General features: G+C 41.2%; 1 protein-coding gene across 4 annotated transcripts in view; it reads left to right on the top strand.

Annotated features, from left to right (window-relative positions):
- MAPK14 (mitogen-activated protein kinase 14) overlaps positions 1–18,415 on the top strand; it is a 74,071-nt gene extending 55,656 nt beyond the window's left edge. For 2 of the 4 annotated variants that reach the window (XM_012746809.2, XM_076003400.1), the window contains exons 9-12: positions 7,852–7,931; positions 10,561–10,639; positions 15,073–15,246; positions 16,056–18,415. In XM_012746809.2, coding sequence (XP_012602263.1) covers positions 7,852–7,931; positions 10,561–10,639; positions 15,073–15,246; positions 16,056–16,123 — 401 coding nt within the window. In that variant the 3' untranslated portion in view covers positions 16,124–18,415. Of the gene's footprint in view, positions 1–3,340; positions 3,421–7,851; positions 7,932–10,560; positions 10,640–15,072; positions 15,247–16,055 lie in introns of all 4 variants that reach the window. The other 2 variants (XM_012746808.2, XM_012746810.3) reach the window with 1 other exon arrangement.
- Positions 18,416–19,090: the final 675 nt, after the last annotated feature.

Here is a 19,090-nt window from a genome sequence, read left to right as displayed (position 1 = left end):
ACTGTGTTTCAGTGGATTTGCCAGCTTCTGGAGAACCTGTGGTGATTTCCATGCTTTGATTTCCTTTATGCAAATACATTTAGCTACCAAGTAGATTTTTTTTTTTTTTGAGACGCAGTCTCTCTTTGTTGCCTAGGCTAGAATGAGTGCCGTGGCGTCACCCTAGCTCACAGCAACCTCAAACTCCTGGGCTTAAGCAATCCTGCTGCCTCAGCCTCCCGAGTAGCTGGGACTACAGGCATGTGCCACCATGCCCGGCTGATTTTTTCTATATATATTAGCCAATTAATTTCTTTCTATTTATAGTAGAGACAGGGTCTCACTCTTGTTCAGGCTGGTTTCAAACTCCTGACCTTGAGCGATCCACCTACCTCGGCCTCCCAGAGTGCTAGGATTATAAGTGTGAGCCACTGTGCCTGGCCCCAAGTAGATTTTGATTTTATATTGTGTGGTTCTCCATAGAGTATAGTCATTCTGGGTTTTGAGGGCAAGGTGTGGAGGATTGGAGCTGAATTGGAAAGCATATTACAACTACTAGTCTTTTCAAGCTACTGCATGGAAGGTGCAAGAGATGAGATGGTACCTGTCCTTAAAACCAGAACGATCAGACTCATTCTGGTTTAGTTATAGGAGTCACTTGAACAAGTGTCTACCTCTGATTATAAATAAGATAGAATGATTTAAAAAAAACATTATAATAGTGGTATAAATAAGTTATTGGAAAAAAAGTAGAGAATTAATTTGAACTCAAGATATCCAGGAAGAGTTCTTGTTTGAGCAGGACTTCGAAGGGTAAATAGGAAGAGAAAAAAGGCGTATTAGGAGGGGAGAAGGAAGGTACTCCTGTTTATGATTTGCATAAATAAGAACTTGGAAGCTTAGAAGTGCCTGGAATATGGGGTGTGAGCCGAAGCATTGAATGCATTAGGAATAAAAATTTGAGGCAGAGTCAGAAAAAGAGCTTGATGCCAAATCATGAAGGGCTGTGAATGTGAGGTTTGGGAATTAGGGATTGATTCTTGAGGCCTGAGATGATATGGGCATGAGGGAGAAAGACATGAAGCTCCCAGCTGGTTGTTGTAGTAAGCCACTGGCTAGTGAGAGTCACGTGTTCTTTAGGTATGTTGGGGCGCAGCCAGGGCAGTTGAGAAAGTCACAGCTCAGAGAGTCTTTTGTCTTTCTTAGAGTGTAAAACTTGACTCTAATTTTAAGTCGTCTTGGAAAAAGTCTCTTAAGAGTACCTGTTTCAACAACTTCATTTTATAGATTAGTTTTGATGTGTATATTATAAAACCACCTGTTTGAGAGTTGAAGTAGTCTAGTTGTTCTCGTATGTGATGTACTTTATTTTGTGGTAACTACCCAGTTAAATGTGATCTGGAAGAGGTATGAGGGAACTAAATTTTTATAAATTGAGTCGTTTTAAGTGAGCAAAGAGGACTTTCACTGATTTCTATTGTGATAAAATCGAGTTATTTTAGATGAAAACAGTATCCATCCTACTCCCACTCCTGCTCTATCCCCGTAAACATGCTTTAAATTTTTTTCTTGTCAATACCTTGAACCAAGAAACCAGTATTAAAATTTTAACTTTCAGAACACTGATTCTGTCAGTTGCAGATGACAAAATTCCCTACTATTCTTACAAATAACTTATGTGAGTAGACTTGTTTCTAATTTATCTTTGTTTTCTGTAGAACACAAGTTGTTTGAGTCTAGGATAGGGTTCACACCTTTTTTTAAAAGACCAGGTAGTAAATATTTTAGGCTTTGGGAATTATGGTTTCTGTTGTAACTCTGCTTGTTGTTGTGAAAGCAGCTATAGACAGTACTTAAATAAATGGGCATGGCTATGTTCTAATAAAACTTTATTTATAAAATAGGCAGTGGCTGGTATTTGCTGACTCCTATCTAGAATTTTCTTCCACTTAAGCCAGTTTCATATCTGAAAAAAAAAAGAAAGGCAAGATGTCAGTCATATTATTGCATAAGTAATTCCTAGAACTTAGGCAACTATGGCTTGCAGAAGGCATTATTTTTAAGTTTTACTGTATTGCCTTTGTATATCTAATCATAAGCAAAAATCTATTCTCTTCATCTTGTTCTACTTTTTCCTCAAATATTAATATTTTGAGTGCCATTTACCAGAGACTAGGCTAAGCACTGGGGATAAGTGATGAACAGGCAGAGTGGCCCCTGCCCTCCTAGAGATATAGATCAGGAGAGATAACAGACAATAAACAAAGTAATTCTAGATTGTGGTAAGCACTATGATGTTATCAAGCTTGGTGCTGAGGGAGCATAAGGGAGTGGGGTGTCATTTGTGTACAGTGTTGGGGAGGCGTCTCCTAGGAGGTGAAGTAAAGTTGAGACCTGAAGGATTATAGTGAAAAAACTGACAGGGGTCAGAAGACCATCATCCTCCCTCCCTCCCTCTGACTATCAGTATAGTGGAGAAACTATTTCATAACATTTCTTCTCTCTTTAACTTCCCTTTTTAGGTTAGGACTAAAAGCAATTAGAACAAATGGAAATTTTTTTATTTTCTGATTAATACACACAGATACCTTCAGAGTTGAATTATTGGCTATCAGAATAAAGGTTTGGGCATTGTGGCCTATTATTTAGAGCCTTTGGGATGTGCGAAGTTTGTTAAGCATTCTATATCCATTTTGCATTGGTAAGGGTGCAGCCTCCCAGGTTTTGCTTTATTGTGTTGCTTCTGAAAGAACATGCAGTGGGAGAGTGCCCTCTGCTGGCCAACTCTCTCTCACAGAGGTTTTCTAGAGGGCACGCGCAACTGTTGAGGCTTTGGGATCTAGGCAGGTCTCCCACTGTCATATCACAAGCTTTTTAGGTCAGGCCTTAGGGGAATATTCACAAATAGACTTGTACATTTCCAGTGACTATGCTCTGCTGCTTTCTTCTTATTTGCTCTTTGCCTGGCTGTCTACTGATGCTTTGGTGGAAGGTGAGGAGGTATAGACTGAGCATATGGACCAAGTGAAGCTTTTGTATTTTCATCTTCTGTCTTTGGCAGCTAAGAACCTAGCTAAAGTTGTTTCACTTTACTGATATGTGACAGATGCACAAGATGAACATAAATTGGATATGTGTGTGGTGCATTTTGAATCTTTATACAGGAGGAGCATGTCCTGCTTGAAGTGACCATCCTACAGATGCCTTGACCTAGGTGAATTCGCCATGTTAGCTAGGTTTGGGGGTTTTAACTTTTGTTCTTGGGATGTTTTGTTTGTTTTCGTTTTGTTTTGTTTTGTTTGTGTTGTTTGTTTTTCATTTTTATTTTGTCCCAACATTTTCCTTTATAGTCCACCATTAGATATTGATCAGTTGAAGCTCATTTTAAGACTCGTTGGAACCCCAGGGGCTGAGCTTTTGAAGAAAATCTCCTCAGAGTCTGTGAGTTGATGCTTTGATTGTAATTATCTGCCCTGTTGGGAGCCTCTGCCACTTGCCTTCTGTCAGTCTGCACTTTGACCCAAGTCTGTGTGTGAGCATGCGTGCCTTCTGTGTGTTGGCTTCCGGGATGAGGGGTGTGTGCGCACACGTGTGCCTGCTTGCATGCGTGAGCGTGTTTTGTTCTCTCTTTATCACGGGCCTTAGATCACGGGCTCCTTTGTTGGGCAGTAGTATCCCAGTAAAGCTATGAGATTTGAGATTCTAATTCATTCCAAGAGATTAATGGAAATTTTTGTGTCTCTGTTCTTGAGCCCTGACTTCATTTTTCTCAGACATTTCACATATACTTAAGATTTCTTTTCACTTTTTTTAGTATTTGTTCTCAGAGCATGAGCTTCACCATTTAATTATCTAACTTCACCTAAGGAATGGAATGTGCACTGTCTGCACGGTAGACAGATGTTACCCTTTTCCAGACGTTACTTGCTTTTTATTGCTTTAGAATAGACAACTCATACATCCTCTAAGGCACCTGTTCCCAACAAAGGTACCTTTTAACCCCATCCCCATTCCACTCAGAGGAAACACCTCCACTCCTGATACCTCAGATCCACAGGAGTATGGTTATAAATCCTTACTCCCACAGCCTGCCTTTGTAATCACAAGTTGAATAACTTGAGAAAAGACTTTGGAGCTACTGTTTTCCTGCAGGGATTTAGACCGAAGCCTTGGAAATGTGACTCTGGCTTCCTTTGGCTATGATTTCCTGCTGTTGATCATTGTTTTGAGCCAGAGGCATGAGAGAAGCCATGAAAGCCCAGCTGTTCTACCTTTTCTCCTCCATCTGCCGCTAGGCAGTTGGACAAAAGGGGAAAAGAGCTGTGGAGCCAAGCTCCAGTTGTGCCTTCCTGGATTCTCCTCCCAGCATTTCTGACTAAAGGGGCCTTTGCCCAGTTGGGAAGACTGCTTGGTAGCTGGAGGCAGGCATGAGCAGGTGAGTTTCAACTGTTTATCACCTTCCTGACAAAATAAATACCATCATCTGGTATGTATATGGTACATTTCTTAAAAGGACCACAAAGCCCAGTATATTTCTGAATTTCCACTCTGAGAATTATGTAATGCCAGTCCTATTTCATTTTGTTTTGTTTACTTATTTAAGATGAGGAAGCAAAAGCATAGAAAGGCAGGGCTGAGTATAGATCCCAGATGTTCTGATAACATGATCTAAACTGTAATCTCATGTGATTACACACTGTTTTGAAAGTCATTGTCAGAGTTACTGGCCTACAATGTCAACCTGAAGAAGTGTTTCCTTTTGCATTATGGTATCAAGAAGCTGGATCAGAGTGAACCAAAGAAGATATCAGATGATGCTTAGAAAGGACAGTGCTTTTTTTAAAAAATGCATTTGCTTAAAAAGATTGGCTAGGAAGAGGATATGGGGCATGGGGAGGACTGGGGAAAAGCTCAGTTAATTAATGAATAGTGATAATGAGACTAATATAGTAAATTCATTTCCTGTCTGGGAATGACTACTAGCAGCCCCTTCTCAGTTCCCTCTTCCATCCCAACCATCTGCCCTATTGATGCATGCTATTAATCACAAGAGGTTCTAAAAGACAAAGTGTGGGTAAAATAGTATCTATTTATCACTAATCCATCTTTTTTTTTTTTTTTTTTTTTTTTTGAGATAGTCTCTCTGTGTCACCCTGGTTAGAGTGTAGTAGTGTCATCATAGCTCATTCCTGAGCTCAAGTGATCCTCTTGCTTCGGCCTCCTGAGTGGCTTGGTACTACAGACCCATGCACGACATACAGCTAATTTTTCTATTTATAGTAGAGACTGTCTCGCTCTTGCTCAGGCTGGTCTTGAACTCATGAGCTCAAGCAATTCCCCTTGCCTGGGCCTCCCAGAGTGCTAAGATTACAGCTGTGAGCCACTGCGCCTGGCCAATCATTTATTTTTAAGAAAGAAACAACAATCCAGGCCAGGTTTTAGGATCACAGTGGCTCACGCCTGTAATCCTAAAACTTTGGGAGGCTCAGGCAGGAAGATCGCTTGAGGCCAGGAGTTTGAGACCTGCCTGGGCAATAGTGAGACTCCATCTCTACAAAACATCAGAAAACATCTCTATACCACCACTACAGGGCGTGGTGGCAGACGCCGGTAGTCCCAGCTACGTGGGAGGCTGAGGTAGGAGGATAGTGTGAGCCCAGGAGTTTGAGGTTGTGGTGAGCTATGATGATGCCACTGCACTCTAGCCAAGGTGAAACACTGTCTCAAAAAAAGAAAGAAAGAATGAACCAACACTGGGTGCACGTCATACATTTCAGCAGCTCTGCTATATCATTGGATATGATTAAATTGAATATCAGAATACAGAACTTAAATAATATTATATTGAGTGTAAGAATAAGGACTTTTTTTCTACATAATTGTGGCGAGTGGACAAAAATAGTTTAAATATTCTAAAGGATAGACAAGCTTAATTTGATGTTAGTGACACTGCCCAAGCACCCATTTATCTTAAAAGCACGTGGTATATAAAGTGTAGAATGGAAAAGTAACAAAGACAGGTGAGTAAAATTGTTCAAAGATTTTAAAAATTAGAAAAAAGGCATTAGTGAAGGAATTAGTAAACAGAAAGCCAACAACTATTTTCATTACTCCTGAAAAGTAGTAGTGATGCCAGCATTTATGAAGAAGTTCAATCAGCAAATAATAGGACGTTCTAAGTAAGAGAACGCAATAATGGATTGAGAGCATGCTAGGATTGCCATAGGAAAGAGGATAAATGGGTCATGGAGGGAGGCCTAAGGATGGAGATTTCCTTGGTTGATAGCACAGCACCTGTAGTAGTAATCCGTGAAAGTACCGAAAAAATCATATTAAGAAAGCAAAAGCCTGGCTCATTCACGTTTTTTTCTAGAAATATCATCTCTCTAACCTCCTGGCAGGAAGGGGACATTTGACTAAAGGAGACAGAAACAGAAAGCGTGCAGGCCAGGTATTACTCACAGAAGGTGAGGGAGAGGCGGCAGAATCGTAACATTCTGAAACTCCACTGGTATTCCGCTATTGGCGGTTTACTTGGTGATCCCATTTTGTCATTTCTCTTGGCGTGCACAGTACCATTTGTTACGTGATTTGTTAAAGATAAGTCTAAACTCTGTTGTGAGGATGTTAAAAGAACTTCATGCCACCTTTTGGATTCGCTGGCTTGGGGAGCACGAAAGGCTGTGGAGCTGCCAGCCCGGCTCTCTCCCCGCGGCCAGCCTTCAGCGTGCGTTACACGGGTTCCTGCTCAGTAGTCGGACCACTAGGAAGGTCAGTCGAGAAAACGAGCTAAAGTAAAAAAAATATTCAGCAAACTCACAAAGAAGTGAAATTACTTGGCCACAGTGCTTATTGAAAATGATGCTTCAACTGAAGGAGGAAATTAATAGTTAACAAGAAACGGAACAGAAAAGGGGTTTAGTGAATTATGTTGAGGATTTTTTAAATGCCATCACTTCTGCTTTTCGTAGGTACATGTGATAAACTAACAGTTCTCATAATATTTTAGAAGAGAGGGAATTGTGTTAACATTGATCGGACAGTTAAAAGAAGTTTGGAGTACAACTTATATATATGTTTGCACATATGGAAAACCTCATAGTTTTGCCCTTGTCAGGTAATTGCAGTGTTTCAAAAACATCCTCCCAGCTGTTTGTCAAGTGAATTCAGTCTATTTACTTGTTAAAGGGACTAGAAGAAGAAATTATGGCATGCATAATACTGTCAGCAGCCTGTGACTTCTGTTTTGCCTTTGCCATTAGCCTCTAACTTTCTCCCCATCTTCTCTTTCTTCATTTAACAGTTTGTGCTTATGGCAAGTATTTTAAATGTACCACTACTAATGTCTTCGAAGTTGAGCATTGCTTATCAACCCACCTGCCCACCTGTGTCTTAATTTGGAGGGGTGGTACCATGGGAGAACCTGTGCTGCAGAAGTCTAGTCTCTTCCTTGAATGGATATATCGGATATTTTATTTTGTTCAAAGTTGAGTCAGAATTTTTCAGTCATCTATATTTACCCCATAGGCAAACAGGTTTTAGCCATCAGTACTTGAAAACAGTTCTCTGGCTGGCATCCTGGATCAAGGGGCAGTCTGTTTCCAGGGAACCTAAAATATTTAATGTTAAAGATGATGCTAAAACCAAAGAAAATCAATTTTTCTGACCTGCGTGACCAGTAACTGGCTCCTTGCCTAACAACTCATGCCATACACAGAAGTGTACTTTCTCATGCAACCTTGGGCTCTTGGGTGGGGTGGGGAGAAGGTTTTTTGTTTGTTTTGGGATGGGTTTTTAACCTTTTTAAAAACTCGACTTGAAAGTTATTTTTTGCACTGTATGTTTAACAATGCCCTTGACTAGGCATCTAAGATATTAACCAGCTTCAGCAGATTATGCGTCTGACGGGGACACCCCCTGCTTATCTCATTAACAGGATGCCAAGCCATGAGGTGAGAACGAATAGACGGGACAGGGATGTCTAAATCAGAAGGCCGCATTCTCATTTTATTGCCACTGTATAACCGATACCGTTTTTAATACCACTGAATGCTTGCATGTGCCCTGAGGCCTCCTAAGACAGTGACTGCCATGTTCTATTGCAAGATGTTGACGTTTGGGATAAAACGTCATCCAATCCTGCGAGATCGAGAATATAATTTATAGGCTTATAAATAGAAATAATGTTACTTTTATATTTGGTTTTGTGAATTTAGTGTTCATGTAGCTGTTTCTTTCTTTCTAGGAACTATGCCTGTAGCTAGGGTATCCTACCCTCCGGTGACCTTCATCAGAGGTGTGGTTAGCTGAAGTCCGTTAGCATGCTTTCCTATTCTCTTGTTTTCTTTAATGACCAAAAGAGAATTCTTCATTTAAAAAAACTATAAAATACCCAGCTATGTGTTTTTTCAAGTACTGTGTTTAAAAGAAAATACACAAATAATATAAAATAAATATGAACACTTAGGGCAGAGTTAGGTGCCACCTTGATCAGTTCTTAACTATTTAGTCTGTAACTCTTGTGTTATCATTCAGAGGTGATTGGGGCACTTCTTTCTAAGGTATCCTTAATTATTTGAGGAACCAGGTTGGCATCACAAAGGGCCCTTCCCAGTGGCTTTGTTTCTACTTCAGCAATATCCAGGTAGTCTGTCTTTTTATTTATCTTTATTGAAGGTGGGATGGCTGTTCTGGATGAGGCAGTTCTCTCTTACCTCTGTTTTCCCTTCATCCTTTTAAAAGGGATTACAGCCATGCATATATTTAATTCCTAGAACGTTCTTTTTAAATCAGAAGGATTCTTAACTGCTTTTCAAAGCAGACCTCTCCTGCTCACTCCACATGCAATGAATAAGAAGGTAAAGTTGCCCTAGCAGCCAGAACTTTTTATAACCTTGTTTGTGTGTATATGCGTACATCCCCAAATACACATTCATGCCTTGACTGTTGAACTGTGTTAACACAGGAATTCTAGGGAGGTGGTGAAGATGGAAAGCACGCTTTCCTTTCTAAAGGTAACAGTGATAGCAGATGTTTATTGAGCACTTACTTGTAACCAAGTACTGTGCTAAGAAAGTACTTAACTTTGTTATCTCTAATCTTGACTCCAACCCTGTGTGGTAGACACTTGCAGATGAGGAACCCAAGGATTCAGAATAATAAGTAACTTACCCAGAGTCAAGATTCAAGCTTAAGGCTGTCCCACTCCAGAGACCAAACTTGTAACAACTATACTGGTAATATAAATGTTGCGTATGTCAGAATTTTAGTTTGAGATGCCATCATGAGTTTTATCTTGCCTAAATATCACAATAACCATATGACATAGGCAAGGCAAATATCAATATCTAATACTAATATTTTATAGATGAAGTATCGATATGCTCCTTGAGACTTTCCTAACATAGATGTAACTTATAAGTGGTAAGGAAAAGATTTCTGGCTAGGCCATGTAACTTTTAATCTACCATTTTCATTACTCTTACTAGATTGTTTTTAATACTTTTAAAACATGTTTGAGTCTCTTAGAATAATATGTTAAGCTTATGTTTACTTTTTTGTCGCCAATATTACTTTGTTAGCAAGGCTTAATATTGATATCCTCTTGATCTACTAAGAGCACCTACTGAAGTTGGCACCATCAAAAGACTGCTGGTCCTAGCCTTTCTTCAGGAATACCACCCCTCTGCCACTTTTAGCTGTTTAGCAAGACTGTCTCAGAAAGGGCATGCCTTAGACATCTTGACCTCAGTTTTTAAACTTCTGATCCTATGAACAGAAAGCTAATGAAGGAGAACTTGATTGGTAAGCATTCTCATTCACTTGAAATTAAACTGTGAGAGGCTGGGCGTGGTGGCTCACGCCTATAACCCTAGCACTCTGGGAGGCTGAGGCGGGAGGATCGCTTGAGGTCAGGAGTTTCAGACCAGCCTGAGCAAGAGTGAGACCTCATCTTTACTAAAAAAAAAAAAAAAAAAAAAAATTAAAAAAAATTAGCCAGGCAACTAAAAATAGGAAAGAATTAGCCAGGCACCATCGCGTGTGCCTGTAGTCCCAGCTACTCTGGAGGCTAAGGCAGGAGGATCGCTTGAGCTCAGGAGTTTGAGACCAGCCTGAGCAAGAGTGAGACCCTGTCTCTACTGAAAATAGAAAAACTAGCTTGGCATTGCTCACACCTGTAGCCCCAGCTACTGGGGAGGCCAAGGCAGGAGGATAGCTTGAGCCCAAGAATTGAGGTTGCTGTGAGCTAGGCTGACGCCACTGCACTGTAGCTGGGGCAACTTTACCTTTGAGACTCTGTCTCAAAAAAAATGTGTGTGTGTGTGTATATATATATATATATATATATATATATATATATATATAAACTGTGAGAGATAGCAGTAATAAATGAAGATGATAATCATAAATAAAGAAGTTAAGATGGCAGTAAGAGAAGTTGTTAATGAATATCAAAGACAGGCATAAACTTTGGACTTAGTGGACTTTATCAGTCAACACTTGTTCCTTAACAGGACCAAAACACTTTGAGGGCAATAATGTTATGGAACAGAGTCATTCTGAAAACCCTTGTTTTTACAGGCAAGAAACTATATTCAGTCTTTGACCCAGATGCCTAAGATGAACTTTGCAAATGTATTTATCGGTGCCAATCCCTTGGGTAAGTTGACCATATCCTCATCTCTTGAGTATTGAATTGATTATAACATAAATTAGAGATTTTAAGAAGGGTTTTCTTTTCGGCCAAATAGGGTATCATTAATTAAATCTTGGAAGATGATAAATATGGCATTTATTATCTGTGCTTGTGTTGCCAGATTTTTAAAAATCACATGACATGCTTATACATTTATATGATTACAAATTTGATGGGGGAAGTGGGCTGGTCCAGTGAAGAAAGGAGAGAGAGAGTAAGAGACTGTCGGGAGGGAAGATTGGAGTGGCAGGGAGAAAGAGGTTCACGAGAAAGCCCGTGACTTGTTCACAGCTGCAGCTGATGTATGGTGTCCCAAGCTGAGGGTAAAAACAACTGAAGGACAGAGGGGTGTTTAGAGGACATGCCCAGGAGCTCCCTGCAGTGTGCTCTGCTTGGCCCGTAACCGCCCAGCGAGTCCTGCACACTCACATCATTTCCCCTTTCCCCTCCCTGTTCATCCTCTGCCTCTCAGAGACTTAACCATCCTCTACTTTGTGGAGCTAATTTGCCACCTCAGACTGTAAGGAATGCCACCATATTCCTTCCTGCCACCATCACCTTCAGGATCCTTGACAAAGGGAAGTGGCAGTGGCAGCTGAGGACATGTATTGCCTTGACTAAAAAAGAAGTTGCTTTATTTATTCTTGCAAGCTGGGGGCTGATGTGTGCTTCAGATGGCCCTGAAGCTGCTTTGCCTGGGACTCTAATTCCCTGACTCGAGGAGGGTGCAGTGGACGGTACCATTGAACAGCAGGCATGGAAGGTGCAGACCAGGACCTCCCTGCAGTCAAGAAGGGAGTGATGCTATGATAACTAGTATAATCAGCCTCCTCACTTTTTTGAAGACTGTATTATGGTAGTGTGTTTTAAAATCTCACTGCATTTCTTTTAATCTGTGTGGGTCATCTCTGCTTACGAGTCCCAGCATCTATGCCTCAGGTTTAGTTTCTTTCCTTTTGAGGGCTGACAGCCATGATGACCTCTTCAGAAGCTGAGTGAAGGCTGGGTGGTTTTGCCTTTTTAAGTACTTGATCCATAGTGCTATGGAGAGGAGTTTTGGTGTTGCCGTGTGCCAATTCTTACAATAGCGGAGATGCTCGTGCTCTTTGAGTATTGGGCAGTTATGGATGAGCTCATGTCAGATCTCAGCTGGGTCACTCTCATGTCCAAGGATGAATCCACAAACTCATCAGGGGTGTGTAGGATTCTACTCGTATTGGTTTGGGTTCGTGTCTTCCCTCGCATGCTCTCATTGGCTTTCTATGATTTATTTCAGTTGTATTATCTAGTTCCAGGATCTGTGAGAAGCTCTCTTTGAACCTTAAGTATTACAGGATGTTGGGAAAATATGTTGGGAAAAGCTGGTAGCTTTCTTGTCTGTCATTCTGTTCTGAGTCTTCTTCATCTTACCAGCACTAATTTTTAGACATGGCAGTGTTTGACTCCCTGACACAAAGACTTGTTAATTCATTTTTCTTGGGGGAGGGGAGATGTGTGTGTCCCAGCAGCTTATTTAGGCTGCATACTTCCTGATAGGTGTCTCCATTCTCTGGAATCCTGACATATAAACATTCTAAACATTCTAAAAAACTAGATACCACTTAGCAATAGAGACCGCTGATGCATCGAATGGAGGCTTTGGTCCATCTGATGTTCAGCACGGTGCTTCTTAGGCTAACAGCACACTAGCTGAGCAGGAGCGCACCAGCAATATAAATATTAACAGCTCTGTTTTGTCAGTCACTAACTTTGCTTCACTGCTATTCCCAAAACATGAATTAAAACTAAAATTACCCTTTTGTTACTGTATATATTTATATCGGCCAAGATCTTCAAGGAATATTTTTCTTGTCCCTGACCTTATTCCTCATCAAGTTATTGGTTATAAGGACATGGCACTTTTTACCCTAGGGGTGGCAAAGGCCAATATAATCCATGTTCTATTATAAAACCAAGAGCTGATAAGATTTTGTTTTCTAAGAAGAGATCAGAGGAATATGTATTCAGGCAGCTCTCCCAATACTGTACTTTAGAGCTGCAGACCTCAACCCCTGGACGGTGGCCTGGCACCAGTCTGTGACCTGCTAGGAACCTGGCAGCGCATCACAGCCTGAACTGTGCCCCACACCCAACCCCATCCTGTGGGAAAATTGTCTTCCATGAAACTTAGGAACTGGGCCTCACAGCAGGAGGTGAGCAGCGGGCAAGCAAGGGAAGCTTCGTCTGTATTTATGGCTGCTCCCCATTGCTCACATCGCCACCTGAGCTCCAACTTTCTTTCCTGTACCCACACTCCACCCAACCCCTGTCCATGGAAAACCCTTTCCAAACCCTGTCAATGGAAAAATTGTCTTCCATGAGTCCGGTTCCTGCTACCAAAAATGTCAGGGACCACTGCTTGGAAGTGTAAACTTATGAACTTGAATTGACACATGAATATTCATTTTGTTTCTGTGTCCCCCTGAAAACTGTATTTCTCCTGTGGATCGCTTTGAAATTCAGGCTGCAGAACAGGAGTTTATTACAGCCTCCAGTGTACACAGCAGCTCTCTTCTGGAAGCTGTCATCTTCACTACTCGCTCCCCACCCCTCCACATTTAAGAAAGAATTTGCAAAGTCTCAGATGCCTTTCCATTTCCCCTCAGTGGTAACTGTGGTCATGGCGCACACAGTTCATGGCAAACTTTCCAAACTTCACCATGCTGAAACTCAAAACATCCTCATTTGACAGACAGAATTAGAAAAAAATCACCGTTTTATAACCTGTAATGAAATCATTGCTTTTGGGAAAGAAAATCAATGGATGTGAAAAGCCATAAGTGAGAGGAACTGATATTCACTTGGTGCCAAAATATCCCACAGATAACTGGCTTAGGGCAAAGGGGAAATAGCCCAGTGATCAAATTTAGCATCATTAATAGTGGAACAAATGGCCTTAATGCACTAACAAGCACACAGCATTACCTATGAAATATTTTTGCCAAAAATGTTTAACCTGATTCTTACAAAAGTTTTAGATCTAACTTCTGTTTTTTGGGAAGTACAGATGATGGAAGAAAAGCAAGGGTGCAGATACGTAATAGCACAAAGAAGCGCCAGACAGATTCCTAATGATAGGTATTCTCAAGACAACTAGAGGGTCTTTTCAGGTCAAAACCAGGAAAAAATAGGGGTTAGAGGTTATGCTAGGTTAAAAGAGACAAAAGAAACCCAATTAAATGCAATGCATGGCCCACAATTGAATCCTGATTTGAACAAACCAGTTCTAAAAGACAACTTTGGAATAATTGGAGAAATTTTAACATGAACTGTATTTTAGGTGATATTTGGAAATTATTTATCAGATATGGTAACAGTATTATGATTATGTAGGAAGATGTCTTTGTGCTGAAATAATTTGGGGGGTAAAGTGTCATGTCTATTATTTTAAAATGATTCAGAAAAAAATACATATAAAGAAATATAAAATGTTGAATCTGCATGGTGAGCACATGGGTGTTCACTTTAGTATAGTTTTTACTTTTCTGTTTCTATATATTTGAAATTTTTCATAGTAAAAAATTTAAAAATTCCTTTCTTCCAAATACTATATCTTGGCCGGGCGCGGTGGCTCACACCTGTAATCCTAGCACCCTGGGAGGCCGAGGCGGGCAGATTGCTCGAGGTCAGGAGTTCAAAACCAGCCTGAGCAAGACCCCGTCTCTACTATAAATAGAAATTAATTGGCCAACTAATATATATAGAAAAAACTGGCCGGGCATGGTGGCACATGCCTGTAGTTGCAACTACTCGGGAGGCTGAGGCAGGAGGATTGCTTGAGCCCAGGAGTTTGAGGTTGCTGTGAGCTAGGCTGACGCCACGGCACTCACTCTAGCCTGGGCAACAAAGTGAGACTCTGTCTCAAAAACAACAACAAAAAAAAAAACAAATACTATGTCTTACCCTCATCCCTATGCAGAACCCTGAATTTGCTCATTATTTAGAGACCTGTTTGTTGAATACTTATTTGCCTTATGTTAGTAAATAATCAGTGAAGGGGGACAAAAATACCCAGAGCGAAAACCAACCCTACATATCCCTTCTAGATTACTTTCTCTGTAAGCTTTCATTGTAATACAGTTTGACTATACTGCTAGCAGTTTGACATTGATATTCCATAAAAGCTGGTTCAAATAGAATCCCAGTTACTTTTGAAATTATTTTTTAGTAATGTATTCTTAAAATATATGTACACACATACATGTAAAGGAGAAAAAATAGCATATCCTAGAGTAGATATTTTGGAGGAGAATTCTTTGGGTATGAAGGGTCAAAACTGTGTTTTCTTGATAAGGCTTAATTTTTGCAACATGTTAAAAAAACTCTCCTTCTTCCCTTTGGCTCTGTAATACCAATAGCTGTCGACTTGCTGGAGAAGATGCTTGTATTGGACTCAGATAAGAGAATTACAGCAGCCCAAGCCCTTGCACATGCCTACTTTGCTCAGTACCATGACCCTGATGATGAGCCAGTGGCCGACCCTTATGATCAGTCCTTTGAAAGCAGGGACCTTCTCATAGATGAGTGGAAAAGTAAGTCCTGAGGTCATTTAACATCTATTTTGAGAACTTAGGTTTTAATATCTTGCCTAGGTGAACCACTAACCAAGAGCTGTGGGAAAAATAAAAACTCAATGGTTGTAACTTGCTAAAGCTTATAGTTGTGGTCTCTAATGCAGAATGAGTATGTTCCTCTGATGATATTATCTGTTGTATATTATACACTTTCTGGGCATTTGAGATGCTTATGCCTGGTCTGATTTAATGCACAGCCCCTCACAAATATGCATAGAGCTTTGAGGTTCTCAGAGTCTTTGCATTTACAACATCTCTCTGAGATAAGTAGGGAATTAGGGTATTTTTACAGTTTTACAATCGATAGAACCAGGGCAAAGAAAGTTTGTATCTTATGTGTTGCCTTACACCTAGCTGGGGACACAGCCAGGAATGGAACCCGTGTCTCCTATGTCCAGTCTCATCATATTCTTTGCGTAAAACACAAGTCCAGAACTCTGGTCAAGTCCCAAAAGACTATGTGCTGAAATTGGGAGGCGAGAGTGCTCTGTCATTTTTGAGCACCTTCTCCAGAGGGCTTTAAAGAGGAGGTACTCAGCAAAGAAAGAAATGAGAAACAATGTTTTTTGTGTGTATCCTTGACCTTTTGTGTAGTCATATGTTCCATTAGGATATCACATACAAACAATGAGGCAGTTATTTGAAGTAGCCCATCATAGCACTATCCTGGACCGGCGGGAAGGTTCTTGAGCTTAGAAGTCAGAGTACTTGCCAGCAAAGAGAATCGTCTAAGCTCTTGCATCCTACTTTTCCTTCCCAATTTCTAGGCCTGACCTACGATGAAGTCATCAGCTTTGTGCCGCCACCCCTCGACCAAGAAGAGATGGAGTCCTGAACACCTGGTTTCTGTTCTGTCGATCCCACTTCACTGTGAGGGGAAGGCCTTTTCATGGGAACTCTCCAAATATCATTCAAGTGCCTCTTGTTGCGAAGATTTCCTCCATGGTGGAAGGGGTGTGTGTGTGTGAGTGTGTGTACATGTATGTATCTGTCTTTGTGGGAAGGTGAGAGAATAATATGAGCGAACTGTGATCACAGTGACTTTATGTGGAATTGCGGATGCCCCTTGGCAGCCTCCACTTGTTCTGCATTCTGAGAGTCAGCTCGGGCAGACAAGAACTGCCATCTTGTTAGGAAAATGTTAAATGCAAAGTAAAAAAATATTAAACATCCCCATCGCAGTCGTGCTTTTGCCACTTTGGCTTCTCCTGTGGCCCTACCTTGACGGTAGACTTGACCACATGCCACAGTGGCGCGGGGAGGAGGCTCACCCTTTCTGGTTGCTGCAGACCTGAAGCCGTCTCAGCGATGCGCACAGCCAAAACGGACCAACTGGCCTCTGTTAACTTGCTTAGTATGGTTCTCAGAACTTGACAGGCGAATTTGAAACTGTAAATATGTTTGTGCCTTAAAAGGAGAGCAGAAAGTGTAGCTAGTTAAAAGACTGCCGCTGCCGAAGTTCTGAGCCGGGCAGGTAGACAGGGCTGCCGGCTGGCTGCTGTGGGCCGGAAGTGGCCAGGCAGCCTTCAGAAGCAGCCGCGTGTGCATGTGTGCGCATGCGTATGTGTGCATCTCTCCTTCTCCCCTTCTCTCTCCCTCTCCCTTCACCTCCAGGTGGTGTTGCCATTTCTCTGCTTACCCCTCACCTTCAGTGTGGAAGTTTCATGAGTATTGGCCCCAGTAGTCAGAACCAGGCTCTTGCTGTCAGTATACTTCCTGTGTGCTCTTTATTTCTAGCAGAGTGGGGATGTGTTCTGCACGTCTTGCTATTTGAGCATGCACAGCTGCTTGTCCTGTTCTCTTCGGGTGGCCCTGGTGCCAGGCAAGTTTGCCCGTGGAGACTTCTTGGATAGTTCAGATCCTGTGTCACGTCAGCTGAGGTTATGGCCAAGTGACATCATCCTCTCTTCAGCCCCCAGTGCTACTTTGTGTTGAACACAATTGATACTCCAGGTGCTTTTGATGTGAAAACCGTGAAAAAATGGAACAGATGGATATATAGCGTTTTCATTCTTGCCATCTTTCACAAACTATTTTGGGGGAGCTAACATGGGAAAGATCAGGGCTTTCCCCAAGAATATCCCAAACTTTGGAAAACAAGTTGTTCTCTTCTCTCCCACTAACCAATGCCAAGAAATGCTGAAAATAAAAGTGAAAAATAAACATCATGAGGCCAGAAATTCCTTTTTGCTATCTTTCTCTAAATGTGGTTTAAAAAAAAAATAGTAACAAGGTGTCTTTCCCACTCCTCTATGGAAAGGGTCTTCTTGGCAGCTTAACATTGACTTTCGGGTCTTGGTTTGGGGAGAAATAAGTTTTGTTTCAGCATTTTATATAGCGTAGGAATCCTTTGAGAATGTGATTCCTTTTGATGGGGAGAAAGGGCAAATTATTTTAATATTTTGTATTTTCAACTTTGTAAAGATGAAATATCCTCAGGGGTGGAAAAGAGTCGTTTTCATAATTTTCTGAATTTTAGGCATTTTGTGCTACGAGGGCCCACATATAAGTCTTTTGTGTAATAAGAAAGTGTAAAGCCACTTCCAGTGTTGGCTGTGTGACAGAATCATGTGTCTGGGCCAATGTGTTTCCATTTCTCTATCGGTGCAGTGATGCATGCACTCCAGAAGGCCAGGGTGGGACCCCTGAATCAACTGGAGCAAGAAGGAAGGAGGCAGGCTGGTGGTGATCCCACCTCACCAGGGATTCTCCCCTCTTTCAAGGAAAGTGAACATAAAGGCCTCATCTTCTTTATATGCACTTCAAATCCTCTCCATCCACGGCAAGAAGAATTTTATCAGCTATGTTTGGTTGTAAATGCTAGTGTGATTTCCTATAGAAATACTGCTCTGACTATTTTTTAATAAAGGCCTTTGCACATGTGACCACATACGTGTTAGGAGGCTGCGTGCTCCAGGAGCCTGGACTCTAAGCTGGGGCTCTCAGAAGAGCTCTTTGGTTTCTGGGCATAATGCTCCATCTCCTGATTTCTCTGAACAGAAAACAAAGGAGAGAATGAGGGAAACTGCTATTTTATTTGTATTCATGAACTTGGCTGTAATCAGGTATGCCATATAGGATGTCAGACTATACCACTGGTTAAAATAAAGCCTATTTTTCAAAATCAGTGAGTTTCTCAAATTTGTCATATTTTTCTCTTGATTGTTTCTATTTAATGTGCAATGTGGCATCATATCAATGTTCATTTGTGGCCTGGCATGCTTCTGACAGACCTTAATACTATTCTTAAAATTTAGAGACGTTGATAATGCTCCTTGGCTGTACATGTTATGGTGAAGAGAATCTGGGTCTGTGATGTGGGTAAAGCAAAGAGAAATAAACAAGGTATCGAATGGCAGGGTCTGCGTCACACCAGGAGGGTGTGAGAGTGGCCTAGGACAGGTGTCAGCAAACTGGCCCGAGGGCAAAATCCCAGCTACCACCTGTTTTGTGTAGCCTGCTAAGAATGGTGTTTATATTTTTTAATGGTTGGGGGGAAAAAACAAAAGAGGAATAGTATTTTTGTAGCATGTGAAAAGAAATGTAAAACTCAAATTTTAATGTTCATAAATAAAGTTTTATCAGAACATAACCACACTCACTTGTTTATGTACTGTCTGTGGCTGCTTTTGTGCTACAGTGACAGAGTTGTAGTCACAGCAGAGTCCATAGGACCTGCAAAAGGTAAACTGTTTACCATTTGGCCACTTAAAGAAAAGTTTGCCGACCCTTGGCCTAGGGCTTCAGTTTCTTCATCTATAAAGTGATGTGTTTAAGTTCTTTTCAGCTTTGGCATTCTAGA

This window comes from Microcebus murinus, chromosome 5, assembly GCF_040939455.1.
Source record: "Microcebus murinus isolate Inina chromosome 5, M.murinus_Inina_mat1.0, whole genome shotgun sequence".
In the NCBI taxonomy this organism is placed as follows: domain Eukaryota; kingdom Metazoa; phylum Chordata; class Mammalia; order Primates; family Cheirogaleidae; genus Microcebus; species Microcebus murinus.
This window is presented reverse-complemented; position numbering and strand designations above follow the sequence as displayed.